General features: G+C 30.8%; 1 protein-coding gene across 1 annotated transcript; it reads right to left on the bottom strand.

The window, feature by feature from the left end:
- Positions 1-837: 837 nt before the first annotated feature.
- On the bottom strand, positions 838-25,535 carry LOC145266563 (uncharacterized). The gene is made up of 3 exons (XM_080122381.1): positions 25,215-25,535; positions 7,082-7,309; positions 838-3,998 (listed from the first exon to the last, which is right to left on the bottom strand). Exons 2-3 carry the CDS (start codon positions 7,236-7,238, stop codon positions 2,875-2,877), a joined length of 1,281 nt encoding a protein of 426 aa, XP_079978507.1. The 5' UTR covers positions 7,239-7,309; positions 25,215-25,535; the 3' UTR covers positions 838-2,874.
- Between the last annotated feature and the right edge of the window lie 1,111 nt (positions 25,536-26,646).

The following is a 26,646-nucleotide window of genomic DNA, read 5'->3' as shown; positions in this document are numbered from 1 at the left end:
TAAAGTTCGAAGTTTTAAACCTTTTGTTTTTTTTTTGTTTTTTGTGTTTTTTTTTAATGAAATCTTGGTCCTTGCTCCTTTAATTGAAAAAAAAAAAAAAAAAAAAAAAAAAAAAAAAATTAGGGCTTGAATTACATTTTTCGAGTAGTTATAAGCTTGGAAAGACAGGTGGTCGAATAATTCATGCCTCCCATTTTGAAATGTCTATTAAAAAGCAAATAATTAATTTACTCACCAATGTCTTATATATCACAAATTGAAGAGAAAAGGTGAATAAATAATATATTCAAATTTAAAAAAAAAAAAAAAAAAAAAAAAAGTGTTTTTTTTTTTGTTTTTTTTTTAGAAATTTACCTGTAAAGTCCGAAGTGTAAAACCTTAAAAACAAAAAAAAAACACTTTTTTTTTTTTTTAATGAAACCATGGTCCTTTAATTGAAAAAAAAAAAAAAAAAAAATTAGGGCTTGAATTATATTTTTTGAGGAGTTATAAGCTTGGAAAGATGGGGTGGAATTATTCAATATTTTTCACGAAATTTCTGACACACCTAGTCAAGCATGGATTTATAAGTCCATGAAGTGACGATAACGTTAGATTTATGCACGTGCCAAACCTTCCCTGACTTTGTATGCGATACAACACGGCCATAGTGCTTTGGATGTTGGGGCAAAAACCAATAATTTTACTTGTACAACAAATAAGCAAACAAGGACTTCATGCCAAACAAACAATCGCGAGGCATGAGCTTTGCTGCTACGCCACCATTAAGGAGATCGGGGTCAAAGTGCACATGTCGACCAACAGAAATGTGTTAAGACATAACATAACAAAAAAATATTCATTTGCGTACATTTTAAAATTTTATTTAAACGAGGGAGGAAAAAAGTTTTACATGCAAAAAAGAAAAAAAAAAAAACAATCCTAAGCGTTTATTGAACAAGAAATCATATTTATAAAAGGCAAGATTAAATCATTCTATACAATAAAAAATAAAATCTATTAGATTTTTTTTTTATACATGGAAACAAAATCAAAATAAAAAAAAAATATGCAGGTAAAGAAATGTTTTATTAAATTAATAGTATATATAAATGAAATATCTATGACGATCAGGATAATTTCTAGAATTTTGGGCACACACGCACATCTAAAGCCTTTAAACCATGAAAGAGGAGTACTTTTGAATGAAGAGGATAGGGGTAATGAGTCGATGATTTAATAAATAAAATAAAGAGAGGTGCATTTATGGGTTCTTTCGGAGATTAAACATTGTTCACACACACACACACACACAAAAACAGTACTAAGATGGTCATGTCATTCAAAGAATTGGACAAACCAAAATATTAACCGATCCAAAATGGGAAGTCTTACAGAGCGAGTCAGGAATTGTCAAGAAATAGTCACCCTTGTATTTTAGGTAAAGAAATAATGAAAACCAGGAAAAGTTTCAAAGTTTTTTTTAATTTAATTTTTTAAACTAAAAATGAGTAATCAAATTGTTTTTTTTTTGTGGGGTATTTTGTAGTTTATGGACTATGCTGAAATAAGGTTATTTAGAAAGCCGTTCTTAACATGGGGAGGGCTAGGGCTTTGTTAACCATTTTTTAATTTCACCTCACATTTTAATAAACTTGAGGAAAACTAAAAATTTCAGCCAGAAGAAGTTAAATAACAGGGACTACATCTGCAACAACACCTTTTGCTGTCGACTTCTGTCTAAACTGAGCCGTTTAATATTCTGATTTGCATTGGTTAAATATTCAATAAGCAAAGATAAAAGTATAGCAGAAGTTGGCTTAATAAGGCAAGGATGACCGAGGGTAAAGGAAATGATTAATGAAACAAGGGTGTTCTTGTCACTGGCTTATAACTGGAAAGAGTTTTCAGTTACAAATCGAAAACTGACATCAACGCCCATATTCATTGTTTTTGTAGGGGGGGGGAAGAAAAGTCAATATCAATAAACAAATGATATAACTCATCCTAATGAAGATGTAAGAAGAAAAAAAAAAAAAAAAAAAAACCCTGTGGGAAACAGCAATTGAAACTCACTTTTGACGTACAGTAACAGTAACTGTATGCAGTTTAAAATGTTACAACGGCAACATTATACCAAGTTTAATGCCCTAAAAAAAATAAATCGACAGATGATGCTTTTGTTGTGATTTAAGCATTATTTCTAATAAGGTGTAGTGCTGAAGATGAGCGTAATTGTATCAGCTTTTATATTTCACTTATAAGCACGCTATAAAATAACATCTAAATGAATAATGTTTTATTGGTTTTTAAATGTAAACTAATTCTCATCGAGAACACATGCATACATAGAGGGCAAGCCCGAAGTACCCAGGCATATTTTACCAGTGTCAATTTAATCAAGCGGTTTTAAATTTTACAGTTGTATGCGTTTATTTTAGATTGAAATGTGTGCTTTACGAATGACAGAGGAAGAATCCAAGACAGTCAAAGAACATTTTTTTTTTGTAACGATGCCTCACAAAACAGAAAAGAGCGAGACATACTGTCAATTTTAAGGAACAGTTAATCAAACAGTAAAAAGAGACTTGTTCAACACTTGGAATCAACAAGTTTATGCAAACATTTTTCAAGACCAAGAAAACCAAATGACTGGAGCTTTTGGAATAAGTCATTTTATTAATTTTTTTTTTTTTTTTTTTTTGTTGCTAAGCCTGCGGAAATATTTATATATCAATAAATTTTATTATGTAAATTATTTTTTTCTTTTATTAAAACTCTAGTTACTTCTGAGTTACCCTCTATATTAAGAAGTCAGAAAGAACCCAATAATGCCTTTACATTCTGACTCAATAAAAAAAAAAAAAAAGAAAAAAAAAAAAAGAAAAAGAAAGTTTATGGTTTGGTTCCAACTTTACCAATTTCCTTCAAGAGATTCTTCAAATACTGAATCTCTTTTTGGATATCTTCAACTCGGTTCCTAAGTTTCTTATTCTCCTTCAGAAGGTCATCCTCCTCTTGCTTCCGCATATCAGCCTCCTCCTTCATCTTCTGACGATATCGTGTGGCTGCGTTCTTGTTCTGAAGTTTCTTCTTTTCTTTCTTGCTAAGGTGCTCGGGTATGTCTAAAATGTCAATGGTTGGTGAAGAAATGGACTCGGTACTTTTGTCCCACGTGTTATAGGGAGTCTTTTTTGTACGGTACGACTTGGGTCTCTTCTCCTTTCTGGGGCTAGACACCAACAAACAGGGATGGTCGTCAATGACGCCTTCCAGAACGATATCAGGAGCTTGAGTGCCATTACTTTCATCTGTGTATATTGAGAAGATCGCTGGGAAGCTGGGGTTCTTTTCGTAGAGAGAGGGAGAGGCGGAGGCAGGGATTTCTTTGTAGAGAGAGGGAGAGGCGGAGGCAGGAATTTCTTCGTAGAGAGAGGGAGAGGCGGAGGCAGGAATTTCTTCGTAGAGAGAGGGAGAGGCGGAGGCAGGAATTTCTTCGTAGAGAGAGGGAGAGGCGGAGGCAGGAATTTCTTCGTAGAGAGAGGGAGAGGTGGAGGCAGGGATTTCTTCGTAGTGGAGCGAGCAATCCGGAGTTACTTCTGAGAGAGACGGGGAATTGGAGATTTCTTTGAGGGATGGCGGAGTAAGAGAGACAAATAATTCTTCATTGGGTTGTGGGGAAATAGATGGAGGGTTATCATTGATAACGCTTAATGGTGATTCCGGCAAAAAATTTGTATCGCCATCCGAGAGAGAAGCGGTATCTAGGATACTCTCAACGTCTTCCGACGACAAAGGAGATTTCATAAGATTACCGCAGTTCAATAAATTTGTAATGCCCTGCCCGTCAAAAAGTTTTTCGTAATCATCCGTGAAAGAGGACGAGAAATAGTGTTTTTCATTATAGGTAAAATCAGGATCTAGGCCGAGGGATAAATCAGAAAGTGGGTTCATGAATGTAATACCGTTCTCCCTGTTGGTTAGGGTGTTTAGTGGTGTTTCGTCCAGGAGAAAGAGATCTGGAAAAGAAATACAATTTTTGTTTAAAAATCCGACGCAAAAATGAAGGCAAGGGAAGAATGAGGTTATGTTACTGTTTCTTTTTATAGCTTGCAAATTTTTTTTTTTAGCATTAATCTTATGGGTGTTATACCCCAAAAAATAGATTTTATAAATTATATAAATTCTAATTTAATTTTAAACTACAGACAAAAAGTCTTTACTTTTAAATGTTTTTTTGTGAAATAGTTTTATATAACAAATATATTTTTAAACTTTACATAAAGTCTTTACATCGAAACTTTTTTTTTTTTAATTGAAAAAATTTATTACCAGATAAAGAAAAAAATAAAAACTATTTTGTAAACTTTTAAATAAATGGCTATTTTTTTAAAAACTAGAATTATGTAAGCTTTTTTTTAAACTAGCAGAGAAACTTTATGTTACCGGGATTGAAGACCAAAAACTGACAGTTTGGTAAGCAAAGTTTTTTAAACAAATATATACACGCATACATAAATATATATAGAAAGAGGGTTGTGTTTACTATAACCTTTTTATGCAAATATTACGCAAGTATAAATCATGTAAAATATCTGCATGAATATAATTACACGTAATAGTTAACTGAAGATGATCATCCCATAAGAAAAGAGAAAAAATAGAGAATTAAAATATGCAATTACATGACCCATATATAACAAAATTGTATTTTCTTTTTAAATAAATAGAAAAAAGTTTTGAATATGAATATCAATACATAAAAAAATAATTAAAAAAAAACATTCATAGTATAGACATATATACACACTATAAGATAGACAGCTTATTCAGTTGAAGTGTTACTTTAAAAATGTGTTTATGAAAATTTTCACAATTGAATCCAAATTAAACATTTAGTAAAAAAAAAAAAAAAGTGTACACTAATAAGGTTTATATACCAACCCTCTTAACATTTGGAGGAAGGATTGGAATTTGTTTTACAAATCAACTTTTTATTCATTTTGTATCATACAATATATTTATAAAATAGCCATTTGAGAAGTTCTGGAAAGCTATTTGCTTTCTCCTATCTGAGCTAAAAGTAATTTACTTTTTTGAGGTAGTCTGTTATCTGGGCAACAAATATTATCGTGACTGCGCCGTGGAATATCCTAGGATCGAATTATTGTTCTTAAGAAAAATTGTAACCCGACAATTACTTTCGTGATCATGCTACAGTAAAAACAATACAAGACAAATTGTTAGAAGTCATCTATGCTCTAGGTGTATGTGATACTATAGTTGCAGAAAAGGACATCCAAGTGGGTTTGATAGTTGTTTGGTTGTGTCAGTCCCAGTAACAATCTTTGTCGAACATCAAGCCATTGAATTTCAGACTCCCAACGATCTCCAGAGTTGATTTCTCAAGCGAACAACTGAACGATTAGTAATGAAAAAATAAATTTGTGAAAAGTGAAATCATTATATTATGCTTACTTAAAAAAAAAAAAAAAAAAAAGGTTGGCAGGGGAGATAATTAAGTTAGGTTGCTTATGTCACGTGACAAACATAATTCAAAATGTCGGACAAAATTTATTCCACTATATAAACCTTATCAAAAACAGTTTTTTCATTAATATTTTTCTACCTTATTGTTTTCTTTAATTTTTGGATATGTTAGGATTTGCAACATGACAATAACGTACGTACGACTTGTTTTACTTAGAATTTAGTACTTTTTTGTTTGTATAATATAGAAGCACCAATGAATCTGTGGGTATTTTGCGTCAACAAAATTCACTCATCATTCTATATATATCTGTCGCCGTCACAAAAACATCACTGGGATTTAAAATACCAGCTCGAGGATTCATTTCAAATTTTTAAGGTGAGGGATAAGACCCCCCCCCCCCCCAGTCACATCTAAAATTAATTTGAAAAGAACTTCATTCTATGTCTATGAGACATTTTACTTCCCTCCTTTTTATACCAACTGATGCATTTTATTTATTTATTTTTTTTTAATTCATTTTTAACTTTTCTGATTAAAACTTTAATTCATTGAAATATTAGTGCAAAATCTAACAAACCATAAAACCAAACCACGAGTATTTTTGACGCAGAGTGTACACTTGTTATAATACGACTATTAAAAAAATATCTTTACGACGATAGAAATATGATCAAAGGAAGCTAACTTTTCGAAATTATGTCTTATGGGAATTTTTGTAGGAAGACAACCATGACACGAGACGCTGGCAGGCTCCAAGAAAAGAATTTCTTGGAACTAGAGTAAATAAAAATAGAGATATATTACTTCTATCCACGATAGTTGCAATAAGACTGCTTAATGGAATTTGTATTATTGTGTTGCATTCCTGTAAACCAGTGGTTCTCAACCTTTTTTTACTCATGAACCCCTTCATAACTATTGGTTATAAGACAATTTATTTTTCACTAATATAATTTTGAGGTTTTAATAATCAAAGAAATATTATATAATTAAGCTTTATTTTTTAAATGAAAACTAATTTAATGCAAATAAAGTGTTCTACAACAACTATAATAATTATGATAATAATTTTGTGGACTCCCAGAAATGGTCCATGTGGACCCCGGTTGAGAACCCCTGCTGTAAATGAAATGTGTACATCAAATCAACTGAGTATCCATTACTTTCTGTCATTTGCTCCACACATACTCACATATTTGTCTTAGAACATTATTTTTTGCAAAGCATAAATAATGAGGATATACCAACACTCCCATTCATAAAAAAATAAAATAATTGAACTTAAATAAAAACGTCTATTTCATATCTCATAACAGTATCAGACCCAAATTTTCATTATAACTACAAAAATGGTTTAACTTGTATATTCAACTCCACTGAAGTGAGTGTGATAACTAGGGCTATGACAACAGCATATTCTTACCATTGTTTTGACTCTAGTATATATCCCATACAGTTAATCGAGAACCACATCACTATCTAAAAACATAAGATATTAACTGATATATATACTAGAGAGTCAAAATAATGAAAAGAATATTCTCTTGCCAGATCTCTAGTGATAACCAATTACATACCCCTTTGGTCAAAATATCTACACCAACTGACCTGAGTCTTTGCAGAACTCGTTTGGAAGAGATGCATCCGACAAACAATCAAAAGTACCGCAGTCCATCTGGTCACCTAGGGCTGAGGAGGTGCTCTGAGGCTCCTCGCCCGAGAAGTTGGTACCTAACAAAATCAAGTCCATATCCATGCTTTCCATGACTATCGTCTAAACGAGAGATCTTGGAGTTGAAAGTGGCAAATGCCAAAAGTTGCACATATTTGAAGGTCCTGAAAAAAAAAAAAAAAAGAGAAAAAAATAGTTTTAAAACTCAATCACAAATTCCATGATAAAGAGTTATATACGGAGGTTAATACAAATCTGAGTCAAGAAAGGTATTTTTTGCAAGGACATGAAATAGTTTCTTTTTCTCCCCAATCAAACAACTAAATTCTATTTCAAGTTTTATATAATTTAAAAAAAGCTGTCCATGTAAACAAGTGAAGCATGCAAGGTTCCCTGTGATTGCACAGTGAACGAAGCATCAAAAAAGAAATGACTAAGTCCATTATTTGCACCCCCGCCCCCAAGGCCTTAAAATATTTAACTTTGATTTCAGCACTATGCAAAACTGCTAAGTAGACATACACAGAAAATTTTGGACAAATATGGTAAAATAGTCTCAAAAATGGAGTGTTTTTATTAGCCCTAAAAGAGCCCCTGGGACACACCCAAGAGTTATCGCGAAGTATAGACAAACAAAATTATATCGAAATCAGTTAGTTACAACTTTTCAGAAAGTTTTATAAAAATCTAAGGCATCAGTTTTTTTTAATAAGCACAAAAGTGTCAATTTTAGCCATTTTAACCTGAAAGGCACCCCTAGGAGCAACCCGTGTTTTTCTGGAAAATCCGTTCTGTTACTTTTTCACTCATATCATGTTTAATGTGTGTACAAAATTTTTTTAAATTCCAAGGCAGTTATTGTGAAAAATGCGGACAGATGAATGGACATGGGTGAATTTACCGGTCCACACTCCTTTTGTCAGGGGAATAATGAATTGTTTTTTTTTCATTTATATAAGAATCACTACAAAAGGTTCAGTCATTTTTTTAACACACGTAGGAATTCAATTCATATGAAGAATCATCCTTCAATCCATTCAGTTGATTTATTCACTAGTAGTTCAGCCCGGCTTTGCTCGGGCTCTATGTACTGTTCATAACTTTATGTGCATATGTATACATTAAAAAGTATATGTACCATAATTTCTAGATAATAGGCTTCCTTAAGAAATAGTTGGTAGAGATGGCAGAGGTCAAATTTTATCTAACTTTGACCCCTTAGCATTCATTGTTCTGGGCTCAAATAAAATTATAAAGTTAGATCCATTAACCTATATCTAAAATTTCAAGTGTTTAGTCCCAAAATTGGTAGGAGTTTGATAGAGTTCTTGAAGTCAAATCGTTGAACTTTGACCCTTTAACAGCAAAATTCTGGCCAAAACCCGATTAAAAAGATTTTCCCAAATCTCAATACCCTGTATGTCAAATTTCGAGTCTCTCGACGGCAAATTGACAGAGTTATTTGGTAGGGAAATGTACAGACAGACATTTTCACTTTTATAGATATAGATTTTTCAGTACCTCCCCTGGATTCAATTAGATTGTTCTGAATTCCCGATTCAGATTCTTTTAAAATTTCTACATATTTAGCTATAGAGTTGGGTTTTTGTCTTTAAATTTTCATAGTACTGTAAAAACCCATGTCATATGCGCATATATTTTCGCAAACATCAAATATACTTGTAGAGAGGTAATTTACAGATTTTAATTTTACTTTTAAAAACCAATAAATATTTACCAATGGTACCAGCAATATAAAAAAAACAAAAAAAAACAAATGGTGTCTAAGCATACCAAAGAATGTCTGACCAGACAGAAAGTTTCCTATGTTCAAGTTTGAAACGACATTTATCGATGCTCCTGCATAAGAGACACTGTTCATCTTTCATGCTTAAGATTTTCAACTTATAATCTTAGTAATTTACAAACCATCTAAATCTATGACACTTGGTAATAAAAAAAAGAAAAGAAAGCGCCATGCAGCATATGGTGCAATTCTATTAGGTCATTCTATTAGTTATGCCTGAAATATAATTCTTGAAAATCCAATAGGAAATAAGAATATCTAATGAGAACTAAATATTTATTTATTTTATATTTTTACAAAGGAGTCACCACTTATCAAGACCCTGAGGCAATTCGAGGATAAGGGTTATTGAGTGTACAGGAATCAATGGGATAATATCATAGTAGTCGTTATTAATGGAAATTTGGTAGATTGGATTACTTAAGGATTTTGTTTTCATTTTTCTTCAATAAGTTTTCAGAAATCAAAGGCTCCTGTTCCTATGGCTAACACTGATTAGCTACAAGATGAATAGATATGAAAGTGTTCAATTAAGATTGTCTCAAACAGAATTAGTAGAGCACTAATTTTCCTCTCTCCAACTGGCTCATAGGAGGAATGGTGCATCTTCTAGAGATGTTACTTTAAGTAACAGCACAGCTGGATACTCCAACAGACCAGATGAATTCCTGTTCCAGATTCCAGCAAAATTCATAAAATACCACATTATTAGAGTTTATCTTTATTGTTGAGGATAGTATCTTGTTAGACATGTTCAAAATTTTTTTACATGGAAACATTTAAAATTTCACCATGATAGTATTAAAAAAAACAGAAGTAGGATAGTGTAATGGTTGCAAACTCTGGGCTACAGCAACATTTTTACTAATATACTTTGGGAAAGGTATGGAATTGACACATCTTCCTTCCAATTATGAACTAAATAGGATCAACTTAAAACATGAATGTGCAACTAGCTTAGGAGAAAACTTGAAAATACAGTAATCGTTATAGCATTATTTTCAGTCAATTGGACATAAGCAATGCTGATTCAAGAGAGCTACAACTAGAGATTGCTCAATATGTGCTTCATATACTCTCCACACAAGCAGAATATATTGTCTTGAGATTGAAAGGAGAGAGGCAAATGCAAGACATATGCTTTATGAATTTAAAAACTGCCGTTGAAGAAACTCTAGTTAAAAATGTCAGAACGAGTGAAGAGATCTGTTAAAAAAAATTCAGAAATGGAAGTTTTGCTCTTAAAGATTAGACTTCAAAGACTTTTCAAGGTCTTCTTCAGACAAAATGCAAGTTTTCAAAACAAATAAAAAACTAATAGTATTTTCATCTTTAAAAAATTCTCCACGTTAAAAAACGACCCTGGTGTCTAACTCTGTCCCGTGGGGAGGCATAGTAAATAGGTACATCCATAAAGTATATAGATAACATTGAGTAGTTTTGTGACAAAGGGGCATAACTCTTGTATTGATGATACCGGAAATAATGATCCCATTTTAGAAGAATGTATTGATTTTTTTTTTTTTTTTTTAAATATTCCAACACAAATTTTTACTGACCGTAAAAAATACGATTTTTAAGGATTTTTCAAGGTAATAAAAATAAGGTCTTTTTAAGACAAAGCTTAAAATTCAAGATCTTTTTAAGCCTGTATGAACCGTGAAAATAAGGACTGAATATGACGGCCAGTTGAGTTCAATGAAGAACTTACAGCATCATTTCAAGAAACCCTACAACTTTTTAGTTAAATTGGCAATGAAACTTCCTCAAACCATACAATCATAGTCATCAATCCTGAAAAGTTCTGAAGCTAAGAAAATAGTTTTCTCATAAATTATCCAAGGCACTCAAATCTCAGAACTAAAATCCTGACAGACCAAATAAGTTGAATATACCTCTTTATTATTAGTATAATTTTGACCCCTCCCCCGCCAACATGATTGCTTCATGGTAAATTAAATATGGTCAGAATTACAAAGGTCAGTTTTCTCTCTCTAGAGAGCACGAAAAAAAAAAACACTAAAATAAAGCCATAATTACCGGAAAAATACAAATAAGCCGTTAAAGAATTCATAATTTTTTTTATCATTTTAATGTTTTTCTTGGAAGACCGATGTATTAACAAAGAAGGAGACCACATTGAAACTATTTTATCTTATTGGTTAGTTAACCTTAAGGATCATTCTTTGTCATACTTTATAATCCATGACAGTATAGAACTCAACAGTTGGCTTCTAAAATTAAATAGGATGATTTCAAGTGATCCAAATTTTTTTTCATCCAGCTGTTACCACAATGTTGGATTTAATTTATTTTATGACAGATATAGGTGTGCCAGGTATGTTTTGCCAGTTGACATTTGTCAAATTCCGTTTTATGGAGAAATTTAGTCAACTTGCAAAGTTTAAGGCACATCTAACACAAAATCTCATGAAATTTGAAAAGTTGGACCTAAATAAAATTTAAGTTGACATATCAAACTTTCATTCTGACTAGCCAATTTTCAGTTATTTGTATTATAATAATGTACTTTGCTAGTTTATTTGACAATTTAGTTTCACATAGACAAATGGTAAATATGGGAAACATTTTTTATATTACAACCATCAAAATTATTAAGGGGACCATCTATTGTTTCTTTTTTAATTGAAGAATATAAAAAGTTGTCTACCTTAAAGTAAAAAAAAAAAAAAAAAATAATTCATTTCCTCTTCTGTACAAGTTACAGATCTTAAACAGCCCCTTATGGATTTCTATTTTGCTGGTTTGATTTTCATTTCTACATTTCAAATCTACAAATGAAAGTGGCTATGAATTTGTGTCTTTTGTTTTCTTACTTTAACTTTAAAAAGGAAGTTTGGGAATAATGCTGAAAAACAATTTCACTATTAATCATTCACTACCACCATTATACTAAAACAGTATTTTTAAGTTGGGGTTCATCTAATATAATCAAACGAACCATAAAAAATATTCTTTATTTTTTTTTTTTTACATTTTCACCCCAAATAAGGCGCATTGCCACTTTGGTGTAGGGGGCTACTATCAAGGGCAGCAACTACTGGGGCACTATGTTGGGATTTGGGCAGCAAGATGTCAGTTCACGTTGCACTTGAACTTTTGCATGTCAGTACAGTTGGGGAAGCAGGTACTTGGAATGGAATTCCAGAGTCTAGCAGTTCTGGGGAAGAAACTACTGGAGTAGAAAGATCTTTTACATCTAGGGATCTCTACTGTGTGGGGGTGGGATTTAGCTGCCTGTCGGGTGTGTCGAGGGTGTCTACGTCGTGGGGGTACAAGTGTCTGCAGTTCGTCAGAGCATTCACCATTAAAATACTTGTACAACAGGCAGAGGGATGCAATGTTTCGTCGATGGGACAGAGGCTGAAGCTTAGACGCCAGTTCAGGGCCTATCAAATTGGTGATTCTCTTTTGAACCTTGTCTAGGAGCGAGAGACTAGTAGCAGATGCACCAGCCCAAATGTGACAACAATACTCCATACATGGGCGAATGGTAGCCTTATAGAGGTACAGGATACTTTCAGGTGTCAGCAGTTTTCTAGCACGGTAGAAAGAGCCTACCTTTTTCGCAGCGGCCCTGGCAAGGTTTTCAATATAATTGTTCCAACTCATGTTTCCTGTGAACGTTAGGCCAAGCAGTTTGAAAGATGTACTCTCAGACAGGGAGTCACTGGCCATTGCATTGCATTGGTGGCAGAGAAGGTTTCTTGTAATTATTGAAGGAAACCAGTTTAGTCTTGGCAGCATTGAATTTGACCATCCATCTAGTTTGGGGATTGAGTTATGTTAAAAAAAATATTTACTTTAATAATTCTAAGACATACTTTGTAAATAATCTTGCATATTTTTTTATGGATTTCACAACAAAATATAAAATAACTAAAAAGGAGATAATATTCAAATAAAAATGTATTTTAGATTTGATAACATACATTATTATCAAAACATGTAAACCATGTATTTAATAAAAAATAATTTGATGGTCATAATCAGATATATGAAATATGGAAAAAGCTTATTTAGGAAAAGTCACTAACAGGTTATTTCTAATGGTCGATAACAGGTTATTTCTAATAGTCGATAACAGGTTATTTCTAATAGTCGATAACAGGTTATTTCTAATAGTCGATAACAGGTTATTTCTAATAGTCGATAACAGGTTATTTCTAATAGTCGATAACAGGTTATTTCTAATAGTCGATAACAGGTTATTTCTAATAGTCGATAACAGGTTATTTCTAATAGTCGATAACAGGTTATTTCTAATAGTCGATAACAGGTTATTTCTAATAGTCGATAACAGGTTATTTCTAATAGTCGATAACAGGTTATTTCTAATAGTCGATAACAGGTTATTTCTAATAGTCGATAACAGGTTATTTCTAATAGTCGATAACAGGTTATTTCTAATAGTCGATAACAGGTTATTTCTAATAGTCGATAACAGGTTATTTCTAATAGTCGATAACAGGTTATTTCTAATAGTCGATAACAGGTTATTTCTAATAGTCGATAACAGGTTATTTCTAATAGTCGATAACAGGTTATTTCTAATAGTCGATAACAGGTTATTTCTAATAGTCGATAACAGGTTATTTCTAATAGTCGATAACAGGTTATTTCTAATAGTCGATAACAGGTTATTTCTAATAGTCGATAACAGGTTATTTCTAATAGTCGATAACAGGTTATTTCTAATAGTCGATAACAGGTTATTTCTAATAGTCGATAACAGGTTATTTCTAATAGTCGATAACAGGTTATTTCTAATAGTCGATAACAGGTTATTTCTAATAGTCGATAACAGGTTATTTCTAATAGTCGATAACCAGGTTATTTCTAATAGTCGATAACCAGGTTATTTCTAATAGTCGATAAACAGGTTATTTCTAATAGTCGATAAACAGGTTATTTCTAATAGTCGATAAACAGGTTATTTCTAATAGTCGATAAACAGGTTATTTCTAATAGTCGATAAACAGGTTATTTCTAATAGTCGATAAACAGGTTATTTCTAATAGTCGATAAACAGGTTATTTCTAATAGTCGATAAACAGGTTATTTCTAATAGTCGATAAACAGGTTATTTCTAATAGTCGATAAACAGGTTATTTCTAATAGTCGATAAACAGGTTATTTCTAATAGTCGATAAACAGGTTATTTCTAATAGTCGATAAACAGGTTATTTCTAATAGTCGATAAACAGGTTATTTCTAATAGTCGATAAACAGGTTATTTCTAATAGTCGATAAACAGGTTATTTCTAATAGTCGATAAACAGGTTATTTCTAATAGTCGATAAACAGGTTATTTCTAATAGTCGATAAACAGGTTATTTCTAATAGTCGATAACAGGTTATTTCTAATAGTCGATAACAGGTTATTTCTAATAGTCGATAACAGGTTATTTCTAATAGTCGATAACAGGTTATTTCTAATAGTCGATAACAGGTTATTTCTAATAGTCGATAACAGGTTATTTCTAATAGTCGATAACAGGTTATTTCTAATAGTCGATAACAGGTTATTTCTAATAGTCGATAACAGGTTATTTCTAATAGTCGATAACAGGTTATTTCTAATAGTCGATAACAGGTTATTTCTAATAGTCGATAACAGGTTATTTCTAATAGTCGATAACAGGTTATTTCTAATAGTCGATAACAGGTTATTTCTAATAGTCGATAACAGGTTATTTCTAATAGTCGATAACAGGTTATTTCTAATAGTCGATAACAGGTTATTTCTAATAGTCGATAACAGGTTATTTCTAATAGTCGATAACAGGTTATTTCTAATAGTCGATAACAGGTTATTTCTAATAGTCGATAACAGGTTATTTCTAATAGTCGATAACAGGTTATTTCTAATAGTCGATAACAGGTTATTTCTAATAGTCGATAACAGGTTATTTCTAATAGTCGATAACAGGTTATTTCTAATAGTCGATAACAGGTTATTTCTAATAGTCGATAACAGGTTATTTCTAATAGTCGATAACAGGTTATTTCTAATAGTCGATAACAGGTTATTTCTAATAGTCGATAACAGGTTATTTCTAATAGTCGATAACAGGTTATTTCTAATAGTCGATAACAGGTTATTTCTAATAGTCGATAACAGGTTATTTCTAATAGTCGATAACAGGTTATTTCTAATAGTCGATAACAGGTTATTTTTAAGTAAGAAAAAATAAAAATCAGATTTCCATTTGAAGTTTTTAGTATTTATTGATGTAGTGGATGAATGTCAATCTATATTTTATTACTTCGTCCATTCCACTTTTTATTGGAAACTACTGAGCCGATCTGGCTGAAATTTTGTATGGATCTTTGTTGTGATAAGGTGCAGTAAACTAAGTACAACAATATCCATTCAGCGCAGAGTTAGGGATTAATAGAGATTATCTAATGCAATTATGAGCACACATTCAACCATGAATTTGGTTGAAAGCACTCATTCTAAGTCAATGAGCTTCAACTTTTAAAAGGGCAAAGTTTATCACTAATTCATTAATCCTTGACCTTGAGTGGTAACTCCAAAAGTAAAGTGATCCAATTCTCACGTTTTATCACTTACACCCTCTCAGTGCATATTATCCCCTTTTATTTAATACCGTTTCTATAACATACACTTTCCATTTATCATCAGTTGAATGTAACGATTGAAATAGCCAATCATGAAAAAAAAGGGAATATCACCACAGGCAATAATAATTTAACTGATAGTTGGTGAGGAAAATACAGAAAGAGATAAAGTAATAAAAAAGAAACTAGTTTTGTTTCTATTAAACCTGTTTTGCACCCACCTCCCAAATATTTTAGGAGCTCAGTGAGTGGTTCAACATGTCAGATTTGTATGGTTTATTTTTTTTTTATTTTTATAATTCCATTCTAACTTCAAGTTGACAAAAATAGGATTTGAATATTACAATTTACGTTTTTTTTTTTTTTTAAAGTGAATAATTTATTAAAAATGAATTAAAAAATTTTTTTTTTTATTTTTATAATTCCATTCTAACTTCAAGTTGACAAAAATAGGATTTGAATATTACAATTTACGTTTTTTTTTTTAAAGTGAATAATTTATTAAAAATGAATTAAAAAAATTTTTTTTTTTCTGATTTGCCTATTTGTTTTCATTCCAAATCTGATAGTCAAGAGATTTGAGGTCATTCAGACTTTCACAAGTCATTCAGTTCATTTCTTTTCTTCTTAGCAAGTTAATTAAAACAGCTAATTAACAAGACTCGTTAAACGATTCGTCTAAGTAATTTCACAAAGCAAAAATTATTAATTAGGTCAATAAGGATCCATTAAATAACACCCATCTTATAAAACAATTTACCTGTTGTACTAATCCGGCATTGTCCGGGTAGAAAAAAAAAAAAAAAAAAAAAAATCATTCAAAATATTGTGATACCTACATTTTTTTTTTATTAATTTTAGTTTTCCTGGCGGACCTGAACGAGAATTACCCTTTCCTAATTTTTGTAGCATGTTTTAGTATGTAGTATAGTTTTTGAGGTTGGAGGTGTTTATTCTAAAAGCCGTTCTTAACATGGGGAGGTTAGGGGGTGTTTATACTATGCTGGGTTAGGCCGTAAAAAAAAAAAAAAAAAAATACCAACTGCAGAATATCAATTAAAATTATGGGAGGGAGGTGATTCTCGTTCCCTTATTTTATACTGAGGAAGACTTGACATTGCCCGGGAGTGAATGAGGATTACTATTATATATTTTTTCACTTCACTCTTTCGTTTCACCCCTTAATATAATCAGAAGCTGGAATGTTAGAAAACTATGAATTAGCTTAAATATATATCAAAAGCTAATTACGTATTTAAAGTTGTAAGAGGAGAATTCTGTTGTGTGGTATTTAGAAATTCTGCACAGAGGATAACGTACAGATTGGGGACTACGTCAATTGTCTTCCCCTGAAAAAACATGATTTACATTAAAGCTCGAATATATTTGGAAGTTCTAAGGGGGTTAAGCCCTTGTAGCAGCTTAGGAATTCTGGAACACTTCCATTTTCTTCAGATAAATTTTACATAATACATTTTCAAATCTTGCGTCGACTAACCTTTCATTTTATAGGGAACACACAAACATCAGTCATTATATATATATATATATATATATATATATATATAAATAAATTGTTTTAACAAAAACTGAGACTCCAAAAGGATGGGTTGATAGCAACAAATAGTGTATTTCATCGTTAGTTACAATTGTTTCAAGACTATTCGGACAAATTCAAACATTATATAAACCCAGTATAATTTGGAATACTACAAATAAGACATATATATATATATATATATATATATATATATATTTGATCAGCTGTATCCATTCGGGATGAAGTTATTTTTAGTTTTTAAAATTTACATATTTTTAAAATTATGGTAGACTATTATATTCATAAATTTAAAGTTATTTTTCTTAGTGATGTTAAATTTTTTGAGATCATTATTTAAATATGTTTCATATTAGAGTGGAACTAAGTAATCTTTTTAAGATAAATTGTAGCTAAGTATGTAACTACATTGAGGATAACATGGAACAAAAACAAATGAATTCAAAAATTAGTCAAAAAGTTACGCGTGGAACGAAAAAATATCCGACTCCCAAAATTTAAGAAAATGAAAGGTTGATTTATCAGCTTAAATGCTATATGGATCTGATTTTGAAAATTAGACAAGATAACGTTTCTAACATACAAAGTTAATGAATATTTGATTAAATGTATCTATGAAAGTTATGAAAAAAATACATGTGGCAATTAGCGTCGTTAAAAAACTTTTAAGAAAAAAAAAGAAAAAAAAAATACAAAGAGTATTTCTATAAAAACTGAAGGAGTGTCCTGCTCCACGAGTGGAAAATTTACTTTCATCATGACTAATGTAAAAAATCTAGAAACCAAGGTGTAGTTATTGAAAAAAGTACAAACAAATGGAATGCTTTAGAGGCAATTTTACCCTTATAATGCCTCCGTGTGACAACCAGAGTTATCCCAGAAAATCCGTTCTGGCAAAAATTTACTTTTACCATGACTAATGTTTGTTCAAAATTATTAAAAAAAAAAAAATCCAAGGCGTAGTTGAGAAAAGTGTGAACAAATGAACAGGAGTGAATTACTGGTCCAATTCCTCCTTTGTAGTTGAACCAAAAAATGTATTTCTATAATTTCGGCGTATACACACGATATAGTGGTACACCAAAATTTTGTTGATCCGATGGATCCTCCGATTCACACACAAGATAGAACACGTGCAAAATGGAAGATAAAGACAATGTGCCACCTCTGATGATGTGTTCCAATCTTACCTAATCGAGCTTTTATTGCGAAATATGTATAAAAATAACATTCCTGTTTAAGCTTTTTTCATTTTTTTTTTGTACTCTAGACACTACCATTTTTATGTGAACTTCTCCAAAAATGTGCACATAATCTGGTGACATCATCAATTGATGTGCTTTATGCGAGCCACAGCGAACGATTTTTTTAAAACTATTATTTACTACTGTAATTTAATTTAATTTATTTTACATTCAAATAGTTTATTTAAAGATTAAATTATTGAAATGTAAAAAGAGATTCATCATTAGAAATAAGTGAAATCTGTTTTTTTCAGTGGGGGTAGAAAACTTAACACAAAAATAAAATGTTATGCGACTTTTTTGACATCTGCAGAAGAGCAGAAGTGACAAGATAGTTTGTTAGTGCACTACGCATGTTATTTGTTAATTTGATACTTTGGAACGATTTAAATTATTTATACGAAAGAGCATTTTTCTCCCTCCTGAATTCTACTTGGGAATAATTTTTTTCTTTTACCAGTTTGGTGTCTCCGATCACTTCATTACTACTAAAATTAAAAACAAACGTTAACGAAAGAAGTTGAGTTTTTAAAGTATTTAAAATTGGAAAAAAAAAAAAAAAAAGAAAAAAAGTTTAATAAACTTTAAAATTAAACGTAAAACACAAGAAAAAAATTTATAAAAATAATTTAACTTACATTTAATAGATAATTTGGTTACTTTTTAGTAAACATTAACAGAATAATGGAGTTAAGCTGTGAAGTTTTAGAACGACAGACGCAACTGCAGAAGTGAAGATTTTCAATCAACCAGTTCATTTTTGTTCAGTCTCGGCTTCCATATTTTATTTCATAAAACAAGACACAAGAATATCGCAGTGCATGTACAAAAACTGGATTTCAACGCAATATTAATTTTTAATCGGGTTTAATCTGGCCATAAAATAGGTGGCAAGAGTCATATTTATATTATAACTTTATATTTTAAAAAGTTTTCACACAATTAAAGTCTATATTGTAGCGAACATTTTGAAATAATGAAATTTTAATCGTTTTAATCTTTTAAAAATCAGTTAATTTTTAAGAAGTTACTTTTTCTTGGCAATTCAACTGATTATAGTATATATTAATTAGAAGAAAAAAAAAAGCTATTTAAAAAACAAAACAAACATAATATTAAGTTTATATCAATTTTTTAATTGCAGCTTCAAGGTAAATTTTTGTTCAATACGTATTTAAACTTTTAAAAAATAAATATTTTTTACTTATTTGAAATCAAATTCTCTATTTATTATGAAATATATTTCGTAATAAATAGAAATCTCGATAGATTTAAATATATTTTGTTCGAATTTCGAAAAAATAAATATGGGGGAACACGCACTAAAATATTTCCCCTCGTATATTTTACGGAAACTGCATTTTATATGTAATTTCATTCTAAAATCGATAAGTCTTGAAAATTTCAGGAAAATCTGACCATTAGTTGATTTTTGCTAGATTTATTAAACACGGGTATGTTTTCACGTTCGAAATGCTTACTTATCTGGGAACGTTATTTTAAAGCGCCCAATTATGTAAACACGATTTTTAGTCTCGCAATTTCATTATTTTCGTTCGATGAAAAAAATTTTAAAAAAAATTATTACTGGTTTATCTTGCCCTTCTTTTAAATGGCACAAAAGTTATACTGATAATATTAATTTATAATAAAGTTACATCGTGTTATATATAGGGTGGGGTAATTCTGTGGTGACTTTTGGCAGTCCCTTATTGGTGCTAATGTTTTGCTTGAATTTGAACCTTTTCAAAAAAAATAAATAAATAAAATAAAAAAAAATTTCACTGACGTTAATTTAGATTGCCGCGAGTTTTATTAATGGAAATTAATTCATGATGTGGAATAAAAATAGAGTAAAAAAAATCATTTACATAAAGTGATTTTTTTTTTTTTTTTTGAAGTGGCGCCTGAGAGAAAAGTTTTACTTTCCACAAATAAAAGATGATACTCGATTTTGTTGACCTATTAAGAGACTTTTTTCCTCGGTGAAATTTGAATTGACACTTGTAAGCCAATGTAATTTCTTTATTAAAAAAAAAAAAAAAAACGTTTACAACACCCCCACTTTTTTTTTTTTTGCAATTTTTTAAGCGGATTATCATCGATTGGACACTAATCGGTACTGGTCGCGATTAGAGTTCCCTGCCGAACACCCTAAAAAAACACTGACTTCTCCCTTAGTTGCCATAGCAACTAAACGATCATGAATTTTTATCGACTTTTTTTTTTTTTTTTTTTTTTTTACTGTTTATGAATATTGAAATAAAAGACATTACTACACATTTATTAATAATATTTCACTTTTAACCACTTTTTTTTTTTTTTTTTTTACTGTTTATGAATATTGAAATAAAAGACATTACTACACATTTATTAATAATATTTCACTTTTAATCACTTTTTTTTTTTTACTGTTTTACTGTTTATGTGTCACTTATCGATTTTTTCTTTTTTAAATAGCATTTTCTTTTTAAATGACGACGTTTTTACTGTTTATGAATATTAAAAGAAAAATAATTACTAAACATTTATTAATAAAAAAATGGGTGCTAGTTCACTTATGATCCGCGCTATATTTTAAATCGTATTTCTTAGCTCAATTAAAATTTAATGTTTTTTTATTCAATTGTAAGGTTAAAACGTCGTCATTTAAAAAGAAAATTCTATTTAAAAAAGAAAAGAAAAAGTCGATAAAAGTGACACAAACAGTAAAAAAAAAAAAAAAAAAAAAAAAAATGTCGATAAAAGTGATTAAAAGTGAGATATTAATAAATGTGTAGTAAGGTCTTATTTCAATATTCATAAACAGTAAAACAAAGTCGATAAAAATTCATGATCGTTTAGTTACTATGGCAACTAAGGGAGAAGGCAGTGTTTTTTTAGGGTGTTCGGCAGGGAACTCGCGACCAGTACCCACTAATCTACCAGATTATGAAAAAAAAAAAAAAAAAAAAAAGTGCTTCTACAGATTTAGGACAAGATTTTGTAGTCGATAGAAAATACAATGGTTTCAACTGATTTTTTTTTTATCAATTCTAATAAGTTACTACAATGGTAGCTTCCAAATTATGAAGTCGAAATTACCTGAATTTTACTGAATTATTAAAAAACTTTAATCGTGTTAGCAGGTAAAAAATTGCCATCTTGTTTTTATAAAATGAAGCGAAACGAAACCATAAAGGAAGTAACTAAATTTTTTATGTGACTAACGCAAAGCAAACAAAATAAATATAACCTATATACAGTGTTTCACTGTTTCAGTCTGGTTTTCATTTAAGATTTTTTCATAATTGTTTAATCGCCTAAAAATTAAATAACGTCAAAATAATTTTTTGCAACTGTTGAATTGTCTCCCTTGCTAACTCTTACATAAGCATACACGATCATGTTCCTCAAATTCTATTTTCTTTTAAGTTTTTTTTACCTTATCGATTTTCGTAATTTTTTGATATAATCATCTTACAAATACGGAGAGTTGTTTTCATGTGAAATTCAATATTACTATTTCCGAAATCTCGTCCCAATAGGGTAGAAGAAGCGGTAAAACTATACAAACACCGTGACAGCGAATTAACCCTACCCCTAACCCTAATCCTAACCCTAACGCTGTCACGGTGTTTGTATAATAATACCGAAGAAGCACCCCTCCTCAATATTTAGATATTTGAAAGGAGTGCTCAGTTTTTAATTACAACATTCTAGTAAATTGATCCCCCTAGCGAAAACACTCGACAAGAACACGCCACACCTGAGACTTATTTTTATTATTTTTTTTAATTTGCTGGAACTTAGTGAAAATTATTTTTGAAAAAGGTAGGGTTTTTTTTTTGGGGGGGGGGGGTAATACCTGCGTTTTATTGCTCTATCGATCGTACTTGCTTATGTAAAACACAGGAGAGTTCAAAAGGGAGGTAATTTTCAGTTTTGATTTAATCAAAATGGCAATTTTTCACCTGCTAACACGATTATAGTATTTTTTTTTTTTTTTTAAATCAGTTGAAATCATAGCTTTTTTATCTGAAAAAAAAAAAATAAATAAAATAAAATAAAATAAAAAAAAATATCGACTACAAAATCTCGTTCCAATTCTGTAGAAGCGCCACTGATCTCTTAGTAAAAAAAAAAAAAAAAAAAAAAAAAAAAAAAAGCGCCGGTTTTCAGGGGGGCGCTGGAAAACGAATATCAGTTAAATTTGCTTTATGATATGAAGAAATTACTAGGTGACCAGAAAGTGTGTGCTCATTTTACGGTACATTTATATAGGAAAGTTATCCCCACTTTTTGAAAAAAAAACAAAAAAACAAAAAACAAATAAATGTTATCAAAGGCAAGATAAGTTACTTTTCTACCTATCTGGATATATTTTTTGTGTTTTTATTCAATGTAACATATTTATTCAGCTCGAAAAACAGTGTTTACCGATGTATTGGAAAATTCAAGATGGCGTCTCACACCCTCTTTAACACCGTAAGTATGGAAAAAGGTTATAAATAAAAAACTATAAAAAATACTATTAAAAACCCGCCGAATATATGTCAACCTATGTCACGGTAACATATATTGAGCGAGTTTTTAACAGTATTTTACCCGGTTTTTTATTTATAACATCTTTTCCCAAACTTACCGTATTAAAGAGAGAATAAGACGCCATCTTGAATTTCCGAATACATCGGTAAACACTGTACGGTTTTCGAGCTGAATAAACATGTTACATTGAATAAAAACACGAAAAATATATCCAGTTTGGTAGAAAAGTAACTTATCTTGCCTTTAATAACATTTATTTGTTATATATTTGTTTTCTGACAACTTTTTCGAATCTATGTGTACAGTAATAAAACCCCCAAAAAAGTACTTTCATGAAAACTACTTATCTGCCCCAAATTTAAATGTGATATTCGTTTTCAGCATCACCGAAAACCTTTAAAAGCCGTCATTTTAAAGTTTTTGGAGGAGTTGGAAAGAAACTTGACATTGACCAAAAAATGTATCAAAATATAATTTTAATGTATTAATATTTTGGTTGATTTCTAGGAGTATTCGGGTCTGTATTCCGTATTGTTTTCACTGGTCGCCATTATTATTTTCATGCGCGTGAAAACAATGTTATACAGACCCGAATACCTATAAAAATCGGGGTTTTAAAGGTCTTTGAGCACTTCTACATGACAGTGACAGGAGACGAATGTGTGTATTTTAGTTTAAAGAACGGCCGATAGAGGGCGTGCGCGTGCGTCAGACGAACAGGGGTCGATAACTCATACCTTTCTAAATATTCGTACCTTGGGGTAAATTTTCAGATTAGGTCCACCTCCAATTTTTTTTTTTTTTAAATGACTCATATAGGTTTTCGACTATGCTGAATACGAAAATCGCATTGAAAATTTGCGGAAGCAAGTAGTTATCGAGATATAAAAAAGTTGTATTATGCATTGTATTTGGCGGCCATCTTTTTTACGAGCGTGCGCGCGCCATAAACAAATCCACTCATCTATGACCGACACTGCACGCGCGTAAAAAAGATTGCCGCCGAAGAATACAATGATTAATACAATTTTTTATATCTCGATAACTAATTATGGTACTGGTCGCGATTAGAGTTCCCTGCCGAACAGTCGAACACGAACACCCTAAAAAAAAAAAAAAAAACACTGACTTCTCCCTTAGTTGCCATAGTAACTAAACGATCAAGAATTTTTATCGACTTTTTTTTTTACTGTTTATGAATATTGAAATGAAAGACATTACTACACATTAATATTTCACTTTTATCGACTTTTTTTTTTTTTTACTGTTTATGTGTCACTTTTATCGACTTTTTCTTTTCTTTTTTAAATAGAATTTTCTTTTTAAATGACGTTTTTACTGTTTATGAATATTAAAAGCAAAATAATTACTAAACATTTATTAATAAAAAAAAATGGGTGCTGGTACTGCTGGTGAGTGGTGCTGGTGCACTTATGATCCGCGCTATATTTTAAATCGTATTTCTAAGCTTAATTAAAGTGATTAAAAGTGAGATATTAATAAATGTGTAGTAATGTCTTTTATTTCAATATTCATAAACAGTAAAACAAAGTCGATAAAAATTCATGATCGTTTAGTTACTATGGCAACTATAAGGGAGAAGTCAGTGTTTTTTTTTAGGGTGTTCACTGTTCGGCAGGGAACTCTAATCGCGACCAGTATCCTAATTATTTCTGCAAAATTTCAATGCGATTTTCGTATTCAACATAGTCGAAAACCCACGTAGGTGTCATTTAAAAGAAAATTGTCGAGGTGGACCTAATCTAAAAAAAAAAAAAAAAAAAAAAAAATACCCAAAATACTTATTAACCGAACTAATAAATATCACGTAAAATATATAGGTGACTATTCAAATTGACAGTTATGGCGGCAATTAAAAGAAAAAATATAGTAAAATCTGTATGATGTACGTATTAGTTACAGAAGGAGGTTATATTCCAAAAATCACGTAAACTGATCAAAGTGGGTTTTTTTTATTAGTTTATAAAAAAAAAAAAAAAAAAACTACTTGATCGAATATATAATTTTTAGAATATGACATCTCCGTTCTGTAACGAGTACGTACATAAAGATTTCTGTATTTTCTTTATTTTTAATTGCTGCCATAAGTGCCCATCTGAATAAGCACCCCAAAATGTCTTTACAATTTACGGCTAAATGAAATTCCTAAATCATCAGATTTCTTAAAAGAAAAAACAAAAAAAACTGGAGACTAGCATGGCGGCATATGGACATTTGTTCATCTCTTTTTTAAACATATATATTGATCCGATCATAATTTTAGAAGGATAATATTGTAAAATAAAGATTAAAAAACAACTTACGCCATTGTGCAAAGGTTACCCCTGCACTGAAAAATTTCTCGAAGCAGAATTATTGAGCCATTGCTTGCGTGAAATCTGTTCGTCTTTGTAGCTCGGGAAAGAATGAGATATTTTCGGTGATTCGGTCTTTATAGGGACATCATTCAGCCAGTGTTAACCTGTAACATACGAATTAATACCGATATATAACGAGAGATTAGGGAGTTCTGATCTTGTTGAATTATTTTAAAATATGTTTTAATCGGTTTTTAGGTTTATTTTCGGCGTAAAATATTAGGAACTACTTTTTTGGTGTACGAATATGGCGTCTGTTAGGTGATTGCATCATCTCGTTTTGATTGGTCAATTCGTGCCTCGCCCAAATTTTTATTTCTTTATTTCCTTTTTTTTATTATTAAACCAATATGGTGTCAACGTGAGGTGTACACAAGTCGAAAAATATGTTAACAGGAAAAACCCATATTGTTCAATAAAAATAAGTAATTAATAAATAAATAACGAAAAGCTAGAAACATTAAGAAATTGTTCCTAGTAATAAATTCATTCTAAATGGTGATGATTTTTTTGAAGCAACGAACAGGTGCTATAGTCAAAATAACAATATACACATGTTCGGATTAAATTTCATGGCGTTTTCTTTATTTATTAAGGCAAAGGCCATCTCGATTCAATTCCTTCTGAAACGATTAGATTTGTTGGTTCTGCTCACCGTTCAAGAAGACATACTTTTAAGCATTACCTCCTCCTTTCGGATACGGACAGCATTCCTCTGCCCCTAGTACACACGCTGGAGAATTATTGTCGGCGCTCCTACCCCTGTACTTGGGAACATCGACGTCTCCTATTCAGGAAATTTTAAAGAATTCTCCATACTATACTTTGGGTGTCGTTGAGGCGCTCATACCCTTCCCCCACAGTTCAACCTTGTGGCACATCCGACCCTCGTGGGGGAGATTAATTGATAGGGACAATAATTCGATTATAGCTAAAATCGAAGAAACAATTCTTTGGTTAACAATTTGGGTCAATTAATTTTTATCTTTATCTTCCACGTAATAAAATAAAAAAAAATTATTTATTTATTTATTTATTTTTGTGTGTAATTACTAAGGCTATGGCAACACAATATTCTTTTCATTTATTCGAGTATATATTAGACACGGTTAGACACAGTTAATTAATCGAGAACCCTATATATAAAACATTTAAGATATCAACGCAACGGATACACACTCGAGAGTCAAAACAATGAAAACAACGTGCTGTTGTCCTAGCCCTAGTAATTACATGCTCTTATTTCTTTCGATCAATGTGTACTGCAGACTGCACTGGTAGGTGTATCAGAATTTTTGTAGGAATTTTTGACACCCCTAACACGAAACTGCAAATAAAATATAAAAAACTCGTAATTTCTCCTTTAAAGGTGGGTTAG

This window comes from Euprymna scolopes, chromosome 41 (genome assembly GCF_053919585.1).
Source record: "Euprymna scolopes isolate OS-2025 chromosome 41, ASM5391958v1, whole genome shotgun sequence".
Taxonomy (NCBI): domain Eukaryota; kingdom Metazoa; phylum Mollusca; class Cephalopoda; order Sepiida; family Sepiolidae; genus Euprymna; species Euprymna scolopes.
The sequence above is the reverse complement of the archived record's forward strand: the minus strand, read 5'-3'. Positions and strand labels throughout refer to the sequence as shown.

Excerpts from the sequence above, each read along its gene's own strand:
- LOC145266563 (XM_080122381.1), bottom strand. The coding sequence starts at position 7,238 with ATGGAAAGCATGGATATGGACTTGATTTTGTTAGGTACCAACTTCTCG. Across the intron at positions 3,999-7,081 it reads CGAGTTCTGCAAAGACTCAG|ATCTCTTTCTCCTGGACGAA; the intron begins GTCAGTTGGTGT and ends TTTCTTTTCCAG.